Consider the following 23616-nt stretch of genomic DNA (forward strand, 5'->3'; position numbering starts at 1 on the left):
AAAAAAATAAAGGTCATATTATATAAAAAAACAAATGAAAGGAAATTTATGCACTTTACCAAGAAGAGAAGAGAGAAAAGTAAAAGGAGGAGAAAAAAGTCTAAGACCACACTTCTATTATCATTGAAAAACTCTTAATGCATTATTTCAAATGTTATTGTAAAACGCAGTGTTTTATAGCTAAAGGAGTCAGCATGCGTCTTCTGAAAGATATTAGCTTTTTCCTTTTATTAATATGTATAATGCACAAATTTTTTTTCATACATACATACATACATATATATATATATATAAAGACAGTTAAAAAAAGAAAAGCTAGGATAGTTAAGTAATTATATTATTTAATAAAACTTAAAAAATCAAAAACACCCGGGTTATTTTTCTTAAAGATAAATTAGTTCATTATGTAGTAAAAATATGAAGAGATTACTGCACTCTAAACAAATTGTTAATGACATTTTAATCTCATGAAATTACTAATTTATCCCCTAAAATTTAGATAGTGTATTTAAAAACATAGTGCAAATTATATTTTCTTAAATTTTAAAATTTATTTCTTGTTAAAAAATTATTTTTTTATGTTTTCAAATCGTTTTAATATACAGATATTAAAAATAACTTTTAAAAAATAAAAAAAATATTATATTAATATATTTTTAAATAAAAAATATTTTAAATTATAATCCTTACCACAGTCTCAAACAAGCCATTAACTTTTCCCTTACAATTATGGAGGACAAAATCATTAGTGCATTATAGCAATATGCGGTATACTGAGTTTTGCTGCACAATAAAAGGCTAAGCAAGCTTAATTTTTTTAATATTTGAAAATATTTTGTATTTAACTATTTTTATGTAATTATAATTTCTTATAGTCATTTTAATTTTTTTATTTATGATAATTTAATTATAAATATTATTTTTATTTTATTCTAAATTAAAATTATCATGAAAAAATCATATTTGTTAACTCGAATATATATAATGTAAAATAAAATAATCACATGTGTAATATTTGAGAATATTATGACGGTTGTTTTTTAAAATATTTTTTATTTAATTATATATTAAAATTATATTTTTTTAATTATTTTTTAATTAGTATATTAAAATAATCTAAAAACATTCATGTATCAAAATAATATTTTTTAAAATTATTTTTTAATTAGTATGTCAAAATAATCTAAAAACATAAAAAATATTAATTTAATAAATAAATAAAATTTAATTTTTTAAAAATATATTTTTTAAAAATAAACTCTTAAAACAGGAAAGCACCATACTTTTGTTGATCACTAGCCCATAAAAATTGTTTTTTTTTTTTACAAGCGGATGCACTTGGATTGATAGAGGTTCTTTGGAATATATTTTTTAACCAATGAGAGATTGTAAGCATATTTATTTTCAAGACAAAAACGGATTTTTAACGGTACGTATGTTTTCCTTGTAATTATGAAGGATTGCTTTCAAGAAGAAAAACATTTTAAACAGCAAAAAACTATAGTATTTATTTTATATAGTATAAAAATATAGATATATAATCTATTTAAATAATACAATAAAATAATATAATAAATACATGGTATTTAATTAAACTCTTCTATCTTATCATAATTCTTGTACATAGTACAGTACATTAAATACAAATTAATGTGTATAGAAAGATTTTATTTTATTTTATTTTATAGTGTGATGCTTATATTAATTTTGTGATGGATTTAAGAAACTCTAATATATGAATCACACACAAATGACTAGAAAATTATAATAATATTTTCTAAGCAAAAATACCATCAGAAATAGACAAAAAACAGAAAAAAATCTTGATTCTCAGTATGTTTACATATGAACTTATCAAATCTCAATTTATTTAAGAACTAAATTCTAAACTTGTATACTAAGCTATTTATTCAAATCAAATTTATTTTATATCACATCTATCAAAGTCAAAAATCCTTATTAAATCAAATTAAATATTTTAGTTTTTTTATCCATTTAAATAGATTTTTAAATATTCATGCCATTAAAAATAAAAGAATAGCAAAAAAAAAAACAAACAAACCATATGCATTCATTTAACCTATTTTGCGTTTTCAATACATATTCAATTTAATCGTTTGATTTTTCTTAAATTTTAAAAGAAATACTGAAAATATAATATGTTATTTAATAATTTCATTTAAAAATTTTGTAATTGAAAAATGATAAGGGTGTAAATGACACATAATTCAATTAATACACTTACAGTTTTTTTTAAAAAAATTGAGGTCCTTGTTAAGGATTGATCTCATATAAAAGATATTTTTTTAATTTTAGATTTAAATAAAAAATATTATACATATATATTAAATAAAAAATTATAATATGTGATTTCAATTAATTTAGGTAAAAGCAATAAACAATAAATATATTGTAAAAAATCTGATTCAAAGTTTTTCATTTTTAATTCAAAGCGTTTCTTTTTGTCTCTTCCTCTCTAAATTTTATTATAATGTTGTTTTATGACAGTGCTCGGCATCATAATTACAATTTTTTTTAATTTTTTATTTTAAATTAATATAATTTTTATATTTTCAAATATTTTAATATGTTGATATTAAAAATAATTTTTTTAAAATAAAAAATATTATTTTAATATATTTTAAAATAAAAAACACTTTAAATAATAATCTCTACCACACTCTCAAACACCCTCATCATTTATCATATATTTTAATTCCACTTGTTAGCTTTTTAGGATTTATAACTGTTAGTCTAAGAGGGATATATTTCAATTTTACTATTTTGTATTAATATTAATGACGATTTTATGAATAACAGACAATTTATTGAATTAAAATTCTAAAGCTTTTAAAAGATAATAGAAAATATACAAATCAATACACACACGCGCAAGGTGTACAGATATATCAGCCTATGAGATATATATTTCTGGTTTACTATTATATATTAATTGATTTATGTTTTTTTTTTTTACATTAGATTCAAACAAAAAAAATTCAATGTATATTTTAAACTAAAGCTTATAATATTAGCTTTTAACTGTTTTAGGTAAAAACAATAAGCAAGAAATATATTGCAAGAAATTTCAAAATAATATTTTTATTTGATTTTTTTTAGCTTTAGTCTCTAAATTCCAACATGATATTTTTTATTTACATAAACAATACATGTTAATTACATTCATCGGTTTATTAAGATTTATAATTGAGAGGGATATATTTTAATTTTTATCACTGACTGAAGAAGTAAAAGTTAGATATAATAATAAATATTTCATTTTTAATTATCTTAATTAAGATTGTAAATTTAATATTTTTAGATTTAACTATATGCTAAGTTCAAGAATATATAAATCTAGCAAGTTATCAGATTTAATATTTTTGTGTTTATTTACGTGTCAAATTTGAATATATTTGAATCTAACAAATTATCAAATCTAACCTTCTTGAGTTTAATTATTTTTTTAACCAAAATATATATAAATTATATAAATTATTGGACCTATTATTTTTAAATTTAATATGTATACGTATAAATACAGTAAACTACCGGACATATATATTAAGGGTGCAGGCATATGAGCCTGCATCAGGTCCACTAACATGTGTACTTTCCTCTGCTTAGGCTAAGAAATTTATTTTAATTGAAAATATGTTTTATTGTTTTTTGAATTTTTTTTATATAGAGGCACATAAAGTCATTAAGGATTTATTTTATGTGCCTATAATATTAGTTTTTAACTGTTTTAGGTAAAAACAATAAGCAAGAAATTTCAAAACAATTTTTTATTTGATTTTTTTTAGTTTTTGTCTCTAAATATATTTTTTATTTACATATACAATACATGTTAATTCCACTCATCAGCTTATGAGGATTTACAATTGTCAACTAAACTTAAAAATCCTGATTTTATTTTTAAAAGATGATTTCTTGAATTATAATTCTAAATTGTTTTGAATTTAAATTTAAATGATAATATCCTTGAAAACTATTATATTTTAGTTGATGGTAATAATAAATAAAAAAATAAAAAAAAAACTATTTGAGGCTGTATATTTACGTGTAGAGATGCTTTCTTGATTATTGTGACACAAATTGCATGCTGGATGAACCTGGAAACAGGATAGGGTTACTCTTGTCGCCAATCATTTTTACAGTAAAATTCGAATAAGAACATTTATCGCGGAAATTGATATCGTCACTACCAAATGAATTGCTTGATTGTGCACTCTATATTTTCTGTTGTTCATCCAGTAGGGCTTAAGTACACATTATATAATAACACTAAATTCATGTTTGTTCAAACGTATTTTAAAAAAAAAAATTAGAAATTTATTTTTTATTTCAAGTTAATATTTTTCATGTGTTTTTAGATCATTTTGATATGGTAATGTCAAAAATAATTTTTTAAAAAATAAAAAATATATTATTTTGATATATTTTCGAGTAAATTTTTTTTAAAAAATAATTGTAATTTAAAAAAAAAAACAAATATTGAATGTGGCTAGAAAACCAAATAATGATTATTTATATTTTTTTTACTCAAAACTTTGCTTTTCAATCTATTTTTAACTGAAAACACCTTATAAACTATGATAAACCTAATTATGGTTTAAAAAACCAAATCATTATCTAAAAGACCAAAATAAAAAGCCAAACTGAGTTCAATTTTTTTTTTTACAAATTTTAAAGATAAAAAACACACAGTGTGCAACCCCTCATTAAATATAACCATTTGATATAGATATTGATTATTTTGGTAGCCCATGTTGATGTCAATAACATTTTTCTTTATTTACTATGAGAATTCAATGACCCACTTTTCTTTCTTATTAACCAGAGACTAAAAAAATAATATAAATAAATTTTTATACCAAAATTAAATTTAAAAGAATTAAAATACTAAAATTGTATAATTTTTATTATTTTTAAAATTAGAGAATCAAAGCATATCTTTCTTAAAACTTTTGGCATGCACTCATGTTTAATGCTTTTTTAATTTTAGATCTTATTTTTCTAATTCAATCATTAATCATTGCCCGTAAAATTCAAATTAATTAATCTTTAATTAAAATTAAACCGTACAAAATACATACATTTTGATTAATCAAAAAAATTTTAGATTAAAAAATATAATTTTAAACCAAAAACACTTGAGCTCATGGTGGCTCAAATCTAGGCCATGTCATCTATATTTATTTTAAAAAAAAGAAAGAAAGAGTGACCCTTTGTTGGGCTCCAACTTTTTCTTTTTCACTATTATTTTGCTCCTTTTTAGATTTAGATTTTAGTCCACAGGCTCCAACTTTTTCTTTTTCAGTATTATTTTGCTCCTTTTTAGATTTAGATTTAAATGAACTAAAAAAAAATTAACATTATATTTCAATTGTTATTTAATTTTGTAATGTTTCTCAAATAAAATTAAACGTTTTTAATGGGAATGCTAACATTTTTTTTTTCTAATTATCACGTGCCTAATGCTAATGTTTTTCATGGTAATTTTTATTTATTTATTTATTTTAAGCATATTTCTTTATCATGTTATTAAGTAAAAGATTGTTTTTAAAAAATAATATTACTTAGCCCTCATGAATTCATGGTAACCTGGATTAATTAAGATTTATCAAAGATGTCCTCGTCTTGATATTTAATTTTTTTACTTCATGTACGCTAAATTTTAATATAATAATCATAATTTTATTTGCACATAGAAAACAAATTGGTAATGCTTGCATATTTCTTTTAATTTAAATATTGAGATTATCATTGAATAAAACATATTAAATCATTCTGAATATATCAAACCGATGTGAGAGGTATGCCTTTTAAATTATTTGGAGATAGAATTAGTCTTGATTCAAGGATATCTTACCATAAAAAAAAAATTATTTTATTTTATTTACATCATTAATATTGAGGCTTTTCACGTTAGAAAATCACCATGACAGAAATTGAGGCAGGGGAGAATGGATAAACTCTAAGCTATACATTGAAAGATGAAAGTGAATATTTGACCTCTCTTACTTGAAAATAAAAAGATGAAAGAAGAAGAAGGAGAAGACATTGAAAGTGACCTCCTATTTACTAGACATTATTGGCAGAGACACTAAAAAGAAGGAATTATTATTGGCATTGAAATGTTAGCATTCATTTCATATCTACATCTAACCAACTTTATTTACAAGACATGTTCAATTTTGATTTTAATATAGATATAGTAAAAAATTCTCTAAAATATTTGTGTTTATAATCCTTTCTGTTTACCATTAACTATATATACATACTAGATGGGAAACTCACAATACATCATAGGGTGATTGTGTTTCGAAAGAAGCAAGAAGATCTTGATATTTGAGTTATTAATTAACATGAATATATCTAATAACATCAGTTAATTTAATAATCTGACTTTAAATCGAGAGCAACAACAAAAAACAAACTATAAAAAAAACCTATTAGTTGTGAATAAAAAAAATGAATTATCGATATCATATATATAAAGAGAATAAATAAAAAATCATAGGAGACCTACCACCATGTGTTTGTGAACATCGCCTACAATCAAAAGAGTTTGCTGAGTTTGTTAAAACTTAGTTGTAGAAAAATGCAAGACGACATCGAAAGAAATTGCGTGATTTGCTAGAGTAATGTCCTATAAAAGCAATTTGGAGAAAACACAATGAAATGAGTATTCATCTATATTTAATCATTCAATTCTATTTAATTAAAAAAAATTATTTTGAGATAACCTAACCAAATAAAAAAGAAACATGAAAAAACCCTAGATAACCCAACCAAATAAGAAAAAAAATAAAAGATGTAAAAAGCATATAAAAAAATAACAATGAGCTTAATCTCCAATAAAATAAAAATCAAAGGATAAAATTAAAAAAAAAAGTTTAAAAGAACAATAAAAAAACAGCTCTTAGTGAATGTCATTAAGTTGGGCTAATTTTTCAAATTAGAATATGTGAAATTCCAAAATGGAGTTAACTATGAGGTTTAAATCCAAATCAACTAAATATTAAAGGATAAAATTGTGTGTAAAAAAATCCAAACTAAAAAGTTTAGCATATAAAAAATAAAATAAAATCAAAATAATAATGATAAAATCTGATAGAAAAAAAATGATTGAGGGTGAAATTGCAAAAAACATTACACTATACAGTTATCTCAGATGACATAACTAACAATTAAAAGAATAAGCACTAAATAAAATAAATTTTAAAAATCAAACGAGAATGAAATTAAAAAAATTTCTTGTTTCGTAAGTTACTTTAAATAAAAAAGTATTAACTAAAAAAATCAAGCACAAAATAAATAAAGAAAAGTGAACAAAATCAATCGAGGATGAAATTAAAGTAAATTTAAAATTTTCATGATTTATTTGAAATAAAAAAAATCAACCATTAGAGATAAAATTAAAAACAAAAAAAGTTGGGGGGCTAATTTTAAAAATTATAGGGCATGATGCAAGAATCAATAGAGAGAAAGGAAAAGCAAAGAAACAAAAAAATGTTTGTCAAAGCTAAACTGAATTTTTATTGTTTACACCCACTACCCTGACATAAAAGATATACCGAAACAAATCAAATAATACCCCAGAATAATATTTTTAGTTGCTAAAATTAATTGCATACGTCGTCTAAAGATAATATTGCACTTAACTCCCTATTAGTTGTGAATAAAAAAAATGAACTATCGATATCATATATATAAAAAGAATAAATAAAAGATCATAGGAGACCTACCATCACGTGTTTGTGAACATCGCCTACAATCAAAAGAGTTTGCTAAGTTTGTTAAAACTTAGTTGTAGAAAAATGCAAGACGACATCGAAAGAAATTGCGTGATTTGCTAGAGTAATGTCCTATAAAAGCAATTTGAAGAAAACATAATGAAATGAGTATTCATCTATATTTAATCATTCAATTCTATTTAATTAAAAAAATTATTTTGAGATAACCTAACCAAATAAAAAAGAAACATGAAAAAACCCTAGATAACCCAACCAAATAAGAAAAAAAATAAAAGATGTAAAAAGCATATAAAAAAATAACAATGAGCTTAATCTCCAATAAAATAAAAATCAAAGGATAAAATTAAAATTTTTTTAAAGAACAATAAAAAAAGCAGCTCTTAGTGAATGTCATTAAGTTGGGCTAATTTTTCAAATTAGAATATGTGAAATTCCAAAATGGAGTTAACTATGAGGTTTAAATCCAAATCAACTAAATATTAAAGGATAAAATTGTGTGTAAAAAAATCCAAACTAAAAAGTTTAGCATATAAAAAATAAAATAAAATCAAAATAATAATGATAAAATCTGATAGAAAAAAAATGATTGAGGGTGAAATTGCAAAAAACATTACACTATACAGTTATCTCAGATGACATAACTAACAATTAAAAGAATAAGCACTAAATAAAATAAATTTTAAAAATCAAACGAGAATGAAATTAAAAAAATTTCTTGTTTCGTAAGTTACTTTAAATAAAAAAGTATTAACTAAAAAAATCAAGCACAAAATAAATAAAGAAAAGTGAACAAAATCAATCGAGGATGAAATTAAAGTAAATTTAAAATTTTCATGATTTATTTGAAATAAAAAAAATCAACCATTAGAGATAAAATTAAAAACAAAAAAAGTTGGGGGGCTAATTTTAAAAATTATAGGATATGATGCAAGAATCAATAGAGAGAAAGAAAAAGCAAAGAAACAAAAAAATATTTGTCAAAGCTAAAGTGAATCTTTATTGTTTACACCTACTACCCTGACATAAAAGACATACCGAAACAAATCAAACAATACCCCAAAATAATATTTTTAGTTGTTAAAATTAATTGCATATGTCGTCTAAAGATAATATTGCACTTAACTCAATTAATGCATGTCCAATATAGACCAATTTTTTTTAATCCCTTTAATTTATTAAAAGATAAAACTAACTATCACCTTAGCTAATAACAAAAAAAAAACCTAATAATACAATAACAAAAATATCCTTAAATCCAAGGCATAAAACACTATAATTCAAAAGCAAGGAAAATTTTTTATCATGCAAATGCTAGATTGATAATTTTTATGTGCATTTTATAAGTAAAAAATAAATATAAATTTACCTTTGAACGACACCAACATTACACCAATTTTAAGTATAATTATGATAGTTTATAGTTCGATTTTAAAAATAAATACCTTTCTCCTCCTAAATTAATTTAAAAATACTAAAATATTCCCTATTAAAAAAGACAATCATACTCTTCTTTTATGGAATTTTTTTAATGAATAAAAAAAATGAGGAATTAACTATTGCAATCCTAGGTGCATTGTGTCTTGGATAACATCTTCTCTTTTAGTTTTGTTTATAATTTATAATAGGCTACGCGCGCACCTCTCTCTCTGCTAAAACACACCAAATCCCACCACCCTCACGCATCTATAGAGGGTGTATCTGTCATTCCAGTAGGTGACAAGATCTTCCACCCCCACGCTCAGATCTAGCGCGTGGACACACCATCGTCATCAATCCCAATTGTCTTCTCCTAGTAGCAGCACTCTTCTACAACCCCTTGTAGTCTCCTCTCATGACAACTAATCAACATCCCCAGCATATATCATTTGATGATGTGGCAAGTCTCTATTCGAAGAACATTTAAACTGCACCAGTCACGAAAGAGGAATCTAGTTGTACGACACTTTTCGTCCCTTTACTATGTTATTTTGTCACATTGAACCTCGTACTATGAAGATGTGCAATTAAGTACCTGAGGTACATATTACACCGCGCATGTCTTGTATTTTCCAGGTGAATAGGTTCGTATAGAAATAATATTGGATGTTAGTTTTAAATTGTGGTTATTTTTTAAAGTATTTTTTATATTAAAATAATAATTTTTTATTTTTTAAAAATTGATTTTAAGACTAGTACATTAAAACAATTTAAATATATAAAAAAATAAATTTTTTTAGAAACACAACCCGTTCCTAAACATTTAACATTTGTCTTGAGTTCAAATCTTGAGGCCACCATAATCTCATTATTTAATTAAATAAATTATTGTTTGATGATAAAATATTAAGACCTTAAAAAATGTTTTTGTTTCGTGTTTAGTAATGGTTGCTTTTAAAATATTATTTATTTGAAAATATATTAAAATATAATATTTTTTATTAAACTCTTAAAATAAGCTCTACCTTGTTGTGTAACTCGGTCATTAATCATGAAATTTTTAAAAAATATTGTCATCTTTCGACGAAATGGCATAAAATATTGATCTTTAATGATTTCATTGAGAGATAATAGAGTGTCGACTGTCGACTTCTTAAAGAGAGTAAAATAACTAAACGTAATCTGCGAGCTGAGACATCATTTTTGTCGACGAGAGAGAGAAGAAAAAAAAAAAAAAAACGACCTTTGCTCTCATTTCTATTTATTTTTTCCTCTACCAAGAAGTAAAAGCTTTCTCCTCCATGAACGCCTAGCTTCCTTGAGGCAAGCACCCCTCTTTCTCTCTCTATAACTATATATATATATACATACATGTTGCTGCTGCTGTGTAGTGTGTGTGTGTTTTCTTTTGAAGTGGGTATATAAGGTCACGTTTTGCTTTCTTTTAATCTACAACTTGTCAGTCGGTGCGTAACGAAGTACACCCATCTCTTCTCTCAGCCTTCATATTGCTCTCTCACTTTGTACATCACACTTGGGTTTTGACGGGTTTTGTGTTTTATCAATGGAGTTATAGTAAAAATTCTATCTTGAATGTTTTTGGTTGTTATTCTTTTTAATTGTCCTAGAGTATCTAGTTTTGGATTTAATGTTGTTAGTCCTCTTGGGACTTGTTTACGGTTTCTTGTAGTATTATGAAGTAGGGCTAGGAGTAGAATTTTGTTGCGGATCATTTTGGGATTCTTGTTTTTGTTACTAGTAAATATTTTCGTGCTCTCTCGATGTGTATTAGTATGTTTTTGGGACGTTAAGCTTTTGAGTGTTTGTTGTGTTCTGGGGTTTGGGATTCGTTATGGAGATAAAACGATTTAATGTGTGTAATGGGTTCTTCATTTATTTATTTATTTATTTTTTGCTCTGAAAAGTTGGAGTCTTTATTATATGGGATTGCTTTGCTGCTGGTCTTGGGTTGGAAAAGAGATCTGGGGTTGGGGACTTCTGACTTGGTTACTTTGTTTTTACTAACAGCTGCCGGGTTTTATCTCAGTGCATGCATTTTTTTGGGGTCTGATGATTTTGTGTAAAACTGTGGTTATGATTATTTTTATGAGTATTGATATATGTAATTTTGCATTTGCAGCTTATTAAATTTTCTTACGAGGGATTTTATTTTATTTTACAATACTTTAATTTGGGAAATATTAATTTTGATAAATAAATGAATAAGTAAATATTTTGCATATTTTGGCTGATATGGAAAATAATTTAATTCTAGCTAAAAGTGTTGATTTTTTTTTTAATTCCCAGGAACCTGTTTAAAAAATAGCTAAAAAAACTGTGTTTGATTAGTGAAGAAGGATAGATGTTTGAGAAAACTAGAGAACGTTTTTTTCTTTTTTGTTTCTATTTCGGTTGGAAAACATGATCAGTGATGTAGGAGTAAGTGTTATCTTCATAATATTCATCAAGCCTATGTTTAATTTATTTTATTCTGACAATGCAAGGTAGGCTTGTGCCTTTTATGTTGTTTTTTTTTTTCCTTTTAAATTTTAGTTATCCATCTTTGTTTGTTTGAACTCCTTTGCAGATGGATGCTATCGAAGGGAATTCCGAGTGGAACTGCATTGAAGATGAATCTGCTGAGCAATCACTTTCTTCGGGTATTTGCGATGCCTACAGAGATCCTGAGCTGCTTCCTCGTATTGGAGATGAGTACCAAGCTCAAATTCCAGCTCTTATGACAGAATGTGCCAACCGGTTGCTTGTGGAGAATCCAGCTGATGCAAAAATCTCGTCTGCTACTTGCGATGAGTTTTTGGTTGGATTGCCTGTATCATTAATGTGGATCAGTGAGGAAGTTGAGAGCATTAAACATGAACTGCAAGGTTATCCTTGTGATTTGACTGACACATCCAATAGAAACGAGGCTGTAAAACCTGAAAGCATTAGAGAGGCAAAGATTGTTCCAGGAGTTGACTTGAAAGTTACGGTTGATCATATGGATATTACAATGAATGGTGGCATGGAAGTAGGAGAATCTGCAAAGTTATGTTTTCAACCAGAATTAAGTAATGAAATGCCTTGTAAGCTTGGAAGCAAAGTTTACTCCTTAGTTCCTGGTTCTGTGAACAACCCTTGGAGTGAAGCAGAGGAGGACAGTTTTCTTCTTGGTTTATATATCTTTGGAAAAAATCTGGTTCAAGTGAAGAACTTTGTTGAGAGCAAGACGATGCGTGACATACTTTCATTTTATTATGGTAAGTTTTATAGGTCTGACAGACACCGTAAATGGTCAGAGTGCCGTAAAATAAGAAGCAGAAAATGTGTATACGGGCAAAGGATTTTTACAGGATCGAGGCAACATGAGATGTTATCTCGTTTGCTTCCACAATTGTCAGAGGAACGCAAAAATATTTTGCTTGAGGTATTTTATGAAGTATTTCTGAATGTAGCACAATCTTAAATGCCAAGATGCACCATTGAGTTTTGATTATTTATAGAGCACATGGGCAACTATGCATAAAAGACAAGCACATGCACGCCTATCAGAAAGTCACAAAGTATGTTCCAGATTAGATAATTTCTATCAAGAAATATGGTTTAAGTACTTCTGTTGAACTATTTGCAAATATTATTCTACTGGCTTTTTAGAGCATCACATTATTTGTACAAAATTTGAGAATGTTTCAACTTTCATTACAACAGACAGAATAGGTGTTTGCACTCTATCCATGAATTGACAGATGGAGCTTCTTCAAATGATATGCTATTACAGTACTCCTTTCATCCTTTAATTGTCGTTTTAGGATAGCAGATGTGATAACATAATTGGGAAAGCCAGTTTGCTAAAGATTCATGGTTGGTTACATGAAAGTCTAAAATTGCAGTTAATTTTTTTTTTCCACTGAGAATGATTGTTAGATGACAGCACAAAAAGGGCGGTGTGAGCATTGTTTTGAGATGCAAAGTTCATTGTTTCACTGCTGATAAACCTGTCCTATGTTTTAGGCTCTTTCTTCTTTCTTGAAAAGAAATTTTGCAGTTCTTGGCTGTTTTGTTTTGATCTTGTATGTAGTTTATTAGTAGTCCATAATGCACTATCCTTTGAATATTAATTTCATCATTTGACAGGCTGCCAAGGCATTTGGAGAGGGAAAAATGTTGCTGGAAGAATATGTATTCACTTTAAAGTTGACAGTTGGATTGCGTGCCCTCGTAGAGGCAGTGGGAATTGGTAAAGGAAAACAAGACCTCACAGGCTTTACCATGGAGTCTCTGAAGTCTAATCAAGTTGCTCATGTCCGTCCAGAAATACCAACCGGAAAAGCATGCTCAACCCTTACACCTGTTGAAATTATCAACTACCTAACTGGTGGCTATCGCTTAAGCAAAGCCCGGTCGAATGATCTGTTCTGGGAAGCTGTTTGGCCTCGATTACTCGCAAGAGATTGGCATTCTGAACAGCCTAATGATCATGGTTTTGCTGCTGCCTCCAGGCATTCTCTGGTCTTTCTGATCCCTGGCATCGAGAAGTTTTCAAGAAGGAAACTAGTGAAAGGAGACCACTATTTTGATTCTGTCAGTGATGTCCTGAATAAAGTTGCTTCGGATCCAACACTTCTTGACCTTGACATTGGAGAGGATAAGGGTGATGGTAGCAAGGAAGAAACCACATGGAACAACAAGACAAATTTGGACCAAGGAGATTTTCCTGGTCAACAACGCCATTGTTACCTCAAACCTAGAACTCCAAGCCGCACTTCAAATGCCATGATGTTTACCGTAGTTGATACAAGTCTTGCCAGTGAGGAAACAAAAAAGGTGAGAGAACTGAGGAGCTTACCAGTTGGATTGATGAGCATATCCAACTCCAGAAGTGATTCTGAAGATAGTGATGATGATTCTTCAAAGGAGTCAACTGATGAATCTGATTCTTGTGATAACCTGTGTTCTGATAAGAAGAAGAGTACCATGATAAAAACCACAAAGAATGATTTGGACAAGGGAGTATTTTCTGTCAGTGAAGGCGTTGAAAATAATGCTTTAAAGCAGAGTTTCCCTATAAATGGTTCAGGTTTCACCAAGGCTCTTGAAGAAATTCCCGAGGACCAGAAAGCTGATAAATGTGATGATATGCAGATGAAAAGGGCTATCAAGCGCCAAACAACCCGAAGAGTAAGACATGGAGACAGAAAAATTTTGGCCCCAGTGGCAAAACATCTACATGGATTAATAGCTTGTGACCAGACAAAGACAAGCTGTGGTGTAATTAATAGTCATGGGTTAAAACAAGATGAGCTTGGTTGTGCTGGAGAAGGTCCTAATTTTAGAGACGATTTTCTCTCTCGAGTGGATCCAACTGTGGAGAAATTATCAGCTACCAGTTCTTCCAGAGGCAGTCCAAATATTAGTGATGAATGCGCTCTCAGCAGTAATTCCTCTGTTGCTGAACATCCGCATGAGAAACTTCAATCCCGGGCATTGATTGACCTGAACATACCTGTAGCTCAAGATGCTGAAACGGAACCTTCAATGATGGAAGTGATAGAAGTACAAGATGATCAAGCAAGCAGGCAAACACAGGATTTTTGGCGGAAAAAAATCACCACACCAGTAGTATGTGATTCTATTCCTCAGCAGCCACCTGATATGAACGCCCGAAGACACAGCACAAGAAACCGGCCGCCGACCACTAAAGCACTAGAAGCTCTCGCTTGTGGCTTCTTAAGCACAAAGCAGAAGCGGAAGAGTAAAGATGATTTTTCACTAGATAACCGGATGTCGAGGCCTTCACGACGTGCTCGCAGTAAGATGAGAATCACTGAAAACTTCAGTGTTGATATGACAAATTTTAAAGGAGATGAAAGAAGAAGAAATGGTGGGTGCAAGAGTAACGGAGACATGCTCAGCGAGGTTCAGATTTAAATCACGGGTGGTGTTCCAACCTTGGGCTCCAAGTTTTTTTCGGTGCTGGTCTGCCAATCTGTACCATAGGAATGAGTCGTTAAGACTCTGGAAGGTTAAGCTCTTCTCAGCAGGTGAAGTACTCAAGACTTGGAGGCGGCGCTCCTTTGTCTTGCTTCGAACTGCAACATGCATGGCTTCATGCTAACTTCACAATGATAAGAATAGAATTATAGACTTTCCAAGACAACGTCTACACCGGACAAAGAACCTTGCGAGATGGCTACCATCAGGAAACAAGATGGGGAAAAGGTTGCTTACAAGTCAAAGTGTTGTTTTTCAACAGTATTTGACAGTACAGATACTTCTTAATCTGAACTCCCATATCACCTTTGCCTAACTGAGGCAATCATTGCCCCATGATCCAACCTAAAGTCCAGTATGGTCTTTTCCTCCTGAATGTGTGTTTGTTTTCTGTTGAATTCATCCATAATGAATCGAAGTATTGGTAAGCAGATGGATTCTCCTGTTCTAATGGGGTTTTATCATTTCGTTTTTCAATATTTGCTGCTCTTGAGTTGAATCTACTATTGTGAGACTTGGAAAGTTGAACACAATGACATCTGCGTCTCCTCGTTCTTCTTCTTCCTCTTCTTTCTTTCCCCCCCTTTAAAATGGCAGTTTCCTCAAAAAAACTGTGTCGAGACATCAAATCCTGCAAGCCATTGTAGCGTTAAAAGTCATATGATAGAAGCTTAACTACTATTTTCCCTTCTTTAGTTTGGTTTCAGTGATTCTAACTCTTAAAGAAGAAATTATTTTTCATCATCATTTACGAAAAGAAAAAAAAATTCTTGAATTAAAAATAAATAAATAAGTAAATGGAGGGGAGGGGAGGGGGGAAACTTGAAACCATGCAATGCAAGAAGCTCCCTTTTTGAGTTCTTTCTATTCAGACTCGCAGCAGAGAAAGACAAAGGAGGGTGTTATCCACGTGGCATTCAGAGAAGCCGCCAACGTGTCACCCATTCAGAGAAGCCGCCAACGTGTCACCCTATTTTCTCCTGAAAAATATTATAAAGAAAACCAGCGCGTGTTATCCACTGCCATCTTCTTCTTCTTCTACTCCGTTTCTCTATTTCCTACTACGCTGCCCAAAAGCACGCTCCATTATATTTCCCCGCCATTAAAAAGACAAAATTAAAGGTGGCTGTGGTGTTATTGGCATTGACATTTAATTGCTATAATAAAGAAAACAATAATGGGTCAGGCATTTCGTCGAGCATTTGGAAGAATCCGAGCACCACCAGACCCACCTCCACACCGCGTGAGGCCGCCGTTTACATCCACCGAAAAGGTTGAGATCTCGAGGAGCTCAACTGCCAATCAATTTAACAATGAAAACGGTCTTGTCTCTGGTTAGTTTATCATTTCATGTTACTGCTTCTCTTAAGAGTTTCTTTTTTTTTGGTAAATGATGAAATAGTGGTTCATTCCATGAGAAAATAGCACAAATTGAGCTCTATTTTGGGGGGTTTTTTCCTGAACCCAGAAGCAAAAACACAAGGAGGAGTTTTTGGGCTATCGAAATTGTATATAGAATCTAACCCTGTTACCCTGGTATGATTTGAAGGGTCTGTTTGGTTTCTGGGATAATTTTGCAAGCACAAACTGTTGATTAAGAAGAATTTGAAGAGAGAATAGAAAGAATAGAGATAAAAAGAAGAATAGCAGATTAAGAAAGAACAGAGAGGAAGAGAAAATAGAGCGGGAGAGAGAATAGTCCGCAAAATTTGTCAGTTCTCATCGTTACCTTCTAAGTCTCTTACAATTCTCTTTATATTCAATGAATTCCCATTCTTCACGCTAACTAACTAACCCTAACTGATTAAAACTACTAACTAACTGTTATTATAAAGTCCTAACTAACATTCCAAGTGTGATTCCATCAATGCACCTGCTGCTGCTGCTTCTTGTTGCACTCCTTCTAGCCTTCATATCCTCTGGTTCGTAACATAGTTAAAGTTGAAAATGAAAACCTGGTTGGCATTCATTTTCTTGGAATGTTTCCATTTTGGTCCTTTTCTTGAGTTTAAATTTTGTATTTTTTATGCTGTAGAACACGGAACAATGTGAGAGAAAAACCAGTCTGTGATTTTGCGACTGAAATAACTGAGAATGAACTGGATATGTGATGTGAGTCGTGTCTTCTTGGTTTCGTCAATTTGATTGAACTATTACAGTGACCCTCACATGAGAGTAGGGATGCATGCATTTGTGCAATTTATGTTCTGTAAGAAATACATTAGAACTGACCAATTATGTGGCCTCTTTAATGTGCTCAAGCAGATTGCAAGTCATCTATATCCTTGACCATAGTTTGATAGTATTAATTGGTTGGTATTGATAATTGATCGTCTTGTTGGTGCTTAATAAATGATCTATGTTAGTGCTTCAGATATTGAGCTAGTATTTGTTAACAGGCACCTGTGGTTGAAAGGTACGATAGGCCCATGCCAAAGCTGCGAAACACAAAACCCGATTCTGGCAGATATGAAGAAAGGCTTGGTGCTCCAGGAACTCTGAATGTAGCACAGCTGGGCCAAATAATGCTCCTGTATCAAGGGAAGGCTGATGATCATGAAGGACCCATGAACGCTCAGCAAGTCGCTGAGAAGTTTCCACTGGAAGTTGCACAAGTTCAGGGGGTCTTGCAGTTCTCTTAGCACTGCCGCCACAGGATACCAATAAACAGAGAAGCGATCGGTGAAAGATTGTGGGCTTTTAGGATACGCTGTTGAATAAGAAAGCAGTCAATGCCAGAATTCCTTGTCCTTCGTTATAGAGCAAATCAGCAAAATACAAATCTACTGTTAGTTGGCCGTTCTTGCGAACAGAATTTCGGACGACAATTTGTCCTGTTGAGTATGTCATCAGCAAATTTTGTTGGTAATCTGACTCTGACCACTAATTGACACTATTTGTTTGTACACAGAGCTGAGGAGCTATTCCCCTCGTTTCTTGTGCTGATATGTAAAATGCCAGTCTTTTATGTTTTATCAACTCCGAGTTATGCAAGGCTTTAGCAAATAGCAAGGTGACAATTCACATTCAATGATGTTGAGGTTTCGCTATGCACTGTACGGTCAGAACTTGCCACTGCGGTAGTTGGCCGCTGCTACCCTGTGGCCTGTTGCCCGTAGCTTGTATGTTTCTGGTCACAAACTTATTGTCCGGTGATACATGAAGGGGGGTCTTAGATGGTTAGTGGTTCCATGGATTACATTGCTGAGATCCCCAACGTTTATAACGGCTACAAGTTCATCAAACAATGGTCAGATGCCCAGATCAATAAAACAGCAATTGGCGACCGAAGTGTAACAAAAAAAGCAAACCCAAAAACTCGAGGATTAAATTCCCAAACAAGGTCCCCTGTAACATTTAAGACGAGAATTCATGCTCCATGGCCAAACCACCGTGCTCCAATCCCCTTATTCCCGAGAAGATCTCAATGTTGAAATCCCGCTTCTACTAAACAATAAAATCATATAACTAAACCAACAACAAGAGTTTCCACCATTTGAGAACAAATTTAGAGAATTAATTAACAGTCCATGATCTCCAGTGGCACATATATAATAGCATTGTCTACTGAAACGTTTCCACCATTTGAGAACAAATTTAGAGAATTAATGAACAGTCCATGATCTCCAGTGGCACATAAATAATAGCATTGCCTACTGAAACGTTTACCTCCAAAAAAATGACCATTCCCTCTAAATTTTAATTTTTACCTTGTTCACTCTATAGGCATAAAATCCAGCTTCTAAAAATTATTAAAAAATAATATAAATTATATTTTGAAGCCTCACTTAACAGTTTAAGCTATTAAATTAAGATGATATTAGAGCCTTCACAATCAAGCGGTCACAAGTTCAAATCTTATTATTTCTATTTATTTAATAAAAATTAAACACAAAGTAATGTAAGCATATACAAGTTTGGAGCACAGAGAACTTTTACTTGAGGGGATGTATTGAAGCCTCACCTCACAACTTAAGCTATTGAGTTGAAATGGTTCTTTGACAAAAATGACTAATCTGACGACCAAAATGCATAAGAAAAGAACAGAAAAAATATTTTGTTAGATTCAAGTCAAAATAGACTCTAGCCAGTCTGATGTGAATTCATATGCCACAAATGTTACAGCACCAGCTGGTGCAGCCTTGACAGTTGATGGGACGATGCCTTTATAAAGACCAGCCCAGCCCTCCATCTGCAAAATTCGGTGAAGAGCATCAAACATGTTTCTGTAAGCATGATGCTCAACTCGACCACCATACTTTGGGTGCCTCTGTAGTCCTTCAATCTGTAGCAAGCCAAAAAACAAAGAAAAATTAAGTATCATTGACAGTGCTGTAAGACAGAAATAGATGGCAACAACACGTTAAAACTCAAGTTTTTTGGCTAGCAAATTGATTTGGAACAAAGACAAGCTTATAGCAATCAACGTTAAAAATTCATAATCTACCTGAAACCTTTTCTTGACCACATCAAGAGGATGACAGACAAGTTTGGCACATGTGCCAGCTGCTAACCCGCAGATAAAAAGCTGAAAGCTTGAAAGGTTATCATCTGTGCTTATGGAGCTTGTGGTAGACGATATATGATGGTTCCAGGCCTACAATGAATCCTGTAAAATGTATTACCGTCCAAAACAGCTTGGTATGTATGTGTAGAAAGCAGGATGAAATATCCACCAAGTGCATGCATCACACATAGCCTTCTTTCAAAACTCTCTTTAAGAAAATACTTCTTCTCCAGAACAGAAAAGAAATTGCAATTCTTAACCAATTGACCAGCTGTAATGAACTAAATTTAGACCTTGATGACTGGCCAATGAAATCCATGACAGAATAGCTTCTCCATTGCCATTAAGTTAGCGGCTGCTTTGATAGAAATGACAAGGTGTCTCTCCAGCTTTAACAAGGTGCTTTGATAGAAATGACATGGTGTCTCTCCAGCTTTAACAAGGTGCTTTGATAGAAATGACAAGGTGTCTCTCCAGCTTTAACAAGGTGATGCTTTATTTAAAATGAAAAATCATTCTTACAGCAAAGCAAATGATTCCAATTGTCTCATTCTCAATATATTTCCACCTATAACAGAATTCTGAATAGTGTTGGCTAAAATTGCAGTGTGTAATGGGTGGATAATCCCAAAAGACCAAGAAAGCTATTTTTTTCAAATGTTTTACCAGCACACTAGATTGACTTTTCGATGGAATACCATTCCAGATAAAAGTTATTATCCCTTTAAAATCTTACCGTGGTCCAGTGCTTGGACACTTGACTACAAAAAGAGATCTGAATTCTTACCATGGTCCAGCGCTTAAATGTATCATAGGTGCCAAACTGAAGGCCAGCATAAGGAACAATCTCAACCAGTGTTGGGGAAAATCCAGCATATAAGCCTCTGAAGCCACGAGTTCTGACAATATCAACAAATGCTGACCTCATTGTTGGATACACCTACGAGGCACTAATCAGTCAAGCAGTAAAATGCAATAAAATCATTCGAAGGTGTCTGGAAATAGTGTCTTTGAGACAAATGAACTGAATAGGGTGAAATGAATTATATAGACACTCCTTTATGCAGTTAACTTATTTCTGCATAGCTGATACTTCCACTAATCAAAATCATCACAGGGAAAATTCAAGAGAGCGACCCATGTCTCTTAGAGAGCATAAGAATGACACGAATAATCATATTCTATACCTTAGGTTCACCCTGTGAAGCTAGTATGGTTCTTAGAAGATCAAATGGGTATGACCCAACTGTAGCTGCACACCCTGCTAATGCTCCACTAGCATAGGAGAGGTAAGGACTCAACTGAATATGATCCTCTGCATCATATTAAGCAAACAGGCCATAACAAATAAAAGAGACCTTCAGGGTACGTAAACAGGACAGATATTAAACATTTCATCACCTCCAGTGCCATCATATTTTCAAATAACATTGATACAATGACCTTCACTAGCATTAGGTATATAATATAATAATTTGACAGTCAGAATCTGGACCATATGACTCTAAACATACTGTAGAGCATAATACAAGTAGATTTTCCAGTAAAATTGTGCCAAACCTGTCACCATACATAACTCCATGCTAATGTATTACAAAATTTGAATCAGTTTTAGGTTAATCTGAATGTTGAATCAATCCATAAGCAAGGGAAAACAAAATAAAAAATGAGGTCATATTTGATTTGTACATGTCTATGTCATCCATTCACTAGTCAAAAATATTTTCAGTATGTTCAAAAGAAACCTTTAATGACACTAGCTAAACTACGTAATAGAACATTCATTGCTAGAATCAAATTTAGAGATGATATTAATCTGTTTATAATTATACCTGTCTTAGAAGAACCGGCAGCAAATGTTTTCAATTTGTGCAACACCGCAAATTGTATGGCAGTGTATGGCATAACCATAAGTAAAGCTGGGACATTTCCACGCCAAAAACCCTACAGCATGCAATCGTCTTGGATAAAAAGCAGGAAAATGGTAGATAGCCTTCACAAAATTAGTTTTTGAAAATATCTAGAAGGAACTCCCAAGAACAATATTTGGAAATCATAAACCATCCACTACAATGGCATGGAGTGAAGGAACTGGATAAATAAGTTAAAAAATCACATTCTCAAATTGTGGGCTCAGATCCCTCTAGTTATCCAAAAAAAAAAAAAAACCAAAAATCCAATCCTCAGAAAAATGGAAAAGGAACCTACATTTGAAAGACATTCCATCACTTTAATATTTATACCACACCTCGACTGAAGCTAAAACATGAAGTTGGTAAATTGGGAGTAAACCGCCTGGGGTTCAGCAACCCTGCTTCTGTCAAGTTCAAATCACCGGCTTAGATTTCTAAATACTCATCTACAACATGTATCATTAAATCACCAATTGTGCACCAATTTTGATTTACACTATTCAAATAAATCATCCATCCAAAAATAATAAACAGAAAGAATGCATCATACCGGTAAACCTTCCTCTCTAAATATATCCTTCGTTGCCTGCAACATTCCAGTGTACTTTGATGGTGCAGTCACATTACTGCGAACCAAAGCCCACAAAGACGTTGGCTCCAGTTGAACCTGTCAACAAATACACACCCCAACATTTTCTTAGTGTCACCTCTCGACACTTCTTCACTCATAAAATAACCTATATACAACCATGAATTTGAAAGACAAGCACACAATGACTAACACCAATATATAAATTAACATGCAGATCTCCTTGGTGTACAATAGCAGAAACCCCTTTTCAACTAAAGATCTATACTCCCCATTTCCAGGCCTCCATCATGAACTTTAAATTCTTATTCAAGTTGCATATTAATTCCATTCACATGAGCAACAGAACTTTACAGATATACTCTATTGAAAAGTGTCCATTAGAGAAACAAACATTGACAACCTTTTTTTATCAAACAAACAGAACCTTACAGAACAGTTTATCAAGACAGTGAAAACCCCAACCAACGAATACAAAAATCGCATTGTTTCACTGAGAAAAACAAAAACCCATCATAGCAAAACAATCAAATTTCAAACCCACATAATTCAACAATTAATAATAATAAAAAAAAATTAAAAAAAGGACCTGGAATCTGATCTTGATGACATCAAGAGGAGATGTAACAGTACGTGAAATGCCACCAGCAATAGCACCTGCTGTTGCATTTATTAACGCCCTTTTTATCTGCCCTCCTCCATCTGCTGTTGCTGGTTCCTCCCCCTCCATTCTCATTATTAATGATTAAATATCCCCCAAACCGAACCGAACCGAACGCCCCCTTTCCCTTTCTCAAGCAATGTCAACAATAAATTAAACCCAAAAAAGAAAGACCAGTCAGTTTAAGGAAAAGAGTAGAAAAAACCGAAAATGCTGCAAAGATTTAGTTAGGGTTTTCAAAAGAATCTCATGATACTTGGAAAGAGAAAGAAAGAGAGGCAGAGGCGAAGCCATTTCCGTTTTTTTCCCCTTTTTTTGGGGTTTAGTTAAATTGTAAACGCATGCCACCTTATTAGAGGATTTTTGAGCGTCCAGTTGAGAGAGAGAGAGAGAGAGAGAGAGAGAGAACAACAAGGGTGGTGGTAGAGAGGAGGAGGAGACTCAAAAGTGCTAGAATCTTTTGCGGTTCTTTTTTTTTTTAAAACAACAACCGTTCTACTTCACTTTTGGCCTGTCTAATCCATTACAAGAATATTTGTTTTTAAAAAAATTCTTTTCAAAGCGCGGTAAAATCTATTTTTAAAAGTATATTTATTTTAAAAAAATATTAAATTAATATTTTATTTTATAATTTTAGTTTTTTATGTTAAAAATGTGAAAAATACAAAAAAATATTCCAATATATTTTCAAAAAAAATATTTTTTTAAAATATCATGTTTTACAATACTTAACATGTAAAAATGCTGTTAAATTATTTTTTATTTAAAAAATACATCAA

General features: G+C 31.0%; 2 protein-coding genes and 1 long non-coding RNA gene across 4 annotated transcripts; 1 reads left to right on the forward strand and 2 right to left on the reverse strand.

Moving 5' to 3' along the window:
* The first annotated feature begins 10381 nt into the window (after positions 1-10381).
* On the forward strand, positions 10382-15627 carry LOC105139673 (uncharacterized). 2 transcript variants are annotated; one of them, XM_011046214.1, is made up of 3 exons: positions 10382-10502; positions 11767-12603; positions 13311-15627. In XM_011046214.1, exons 2-3 carry the CDS (start codon positions 11767-11769, stop codon positions 15102-15104), a joined length of 2631 nt encoding a protein of 876 aa, XP_011044516.1. In that variant the 5' UTR covers positions 10382-10502; the 3' UTR covers positions 15105-15627. The 2 variants fall into 2 exon arrangements, with proteins under 2 accessions (XP_011044516.1, XP_011044515.1); XM_011046213.1 differs by lacking the exon at positions 10382-10502 and adding an exon at positions 10538-10749.
* Positions 15628-18459: 2832 nt separating this feature from the next.
* On the reverse strand, positions 18460-18917 carry LOC105139675 (uncharacterized). The gene is made up of 2 exons (XR_845031.1): positions 18821-18917; positions 18460-18731 (listed from the first exon to the last, which is right to left on the reverse strand). It is a non-coding gene; the product is annotated as an uncharacterized LOC105139675 (long non-coding RNA).
* Positions 18918-19200: 283 nt separating this feature from the next.
* On the reverse strand, positions 19201-23281 carry LOC105139674 (mitochondrial thiamine pyrophosphate carrier-like). The gene is made up of 7 exons (XM_011046216.1): positions 22766-23281; positions 22138-22254; positions 21507-21618; positions 20862-20989; positions 20462-20614; positions 19615-19764; positions 19201-19452 (listed from the first exon to the last, which is right to left on the reverse strand). Exons 1-7 carry the CDS (start codon positions 22910-22912, stop codon positions 19234-19236), a joined length of 1026 nt encoding a protein of 341 aa, XP_011044518.1. The 5' UTR covers positions 22913-23281; the 3' UTR covers positions 19201-19233.
* Between the last annotated feature and the right edge of the window lie 335 nt (positions 23282-23616).

This window comes from Populus euphratica, unplaced genomic scaffold (genome assembly GCF_000495115.2).
Source record: "Populus euphratica unplaced genomic scaffold, PopEup_1.0 scaffold280.1, whole genome shotgun sequence".
Classification (NCBI taxonomy): Eukaryota; Viridiplantae; Streptophyta; class Magnoliopsida; order Malpighiales; family Salicaceae; genus Populus; species Populus euphratica.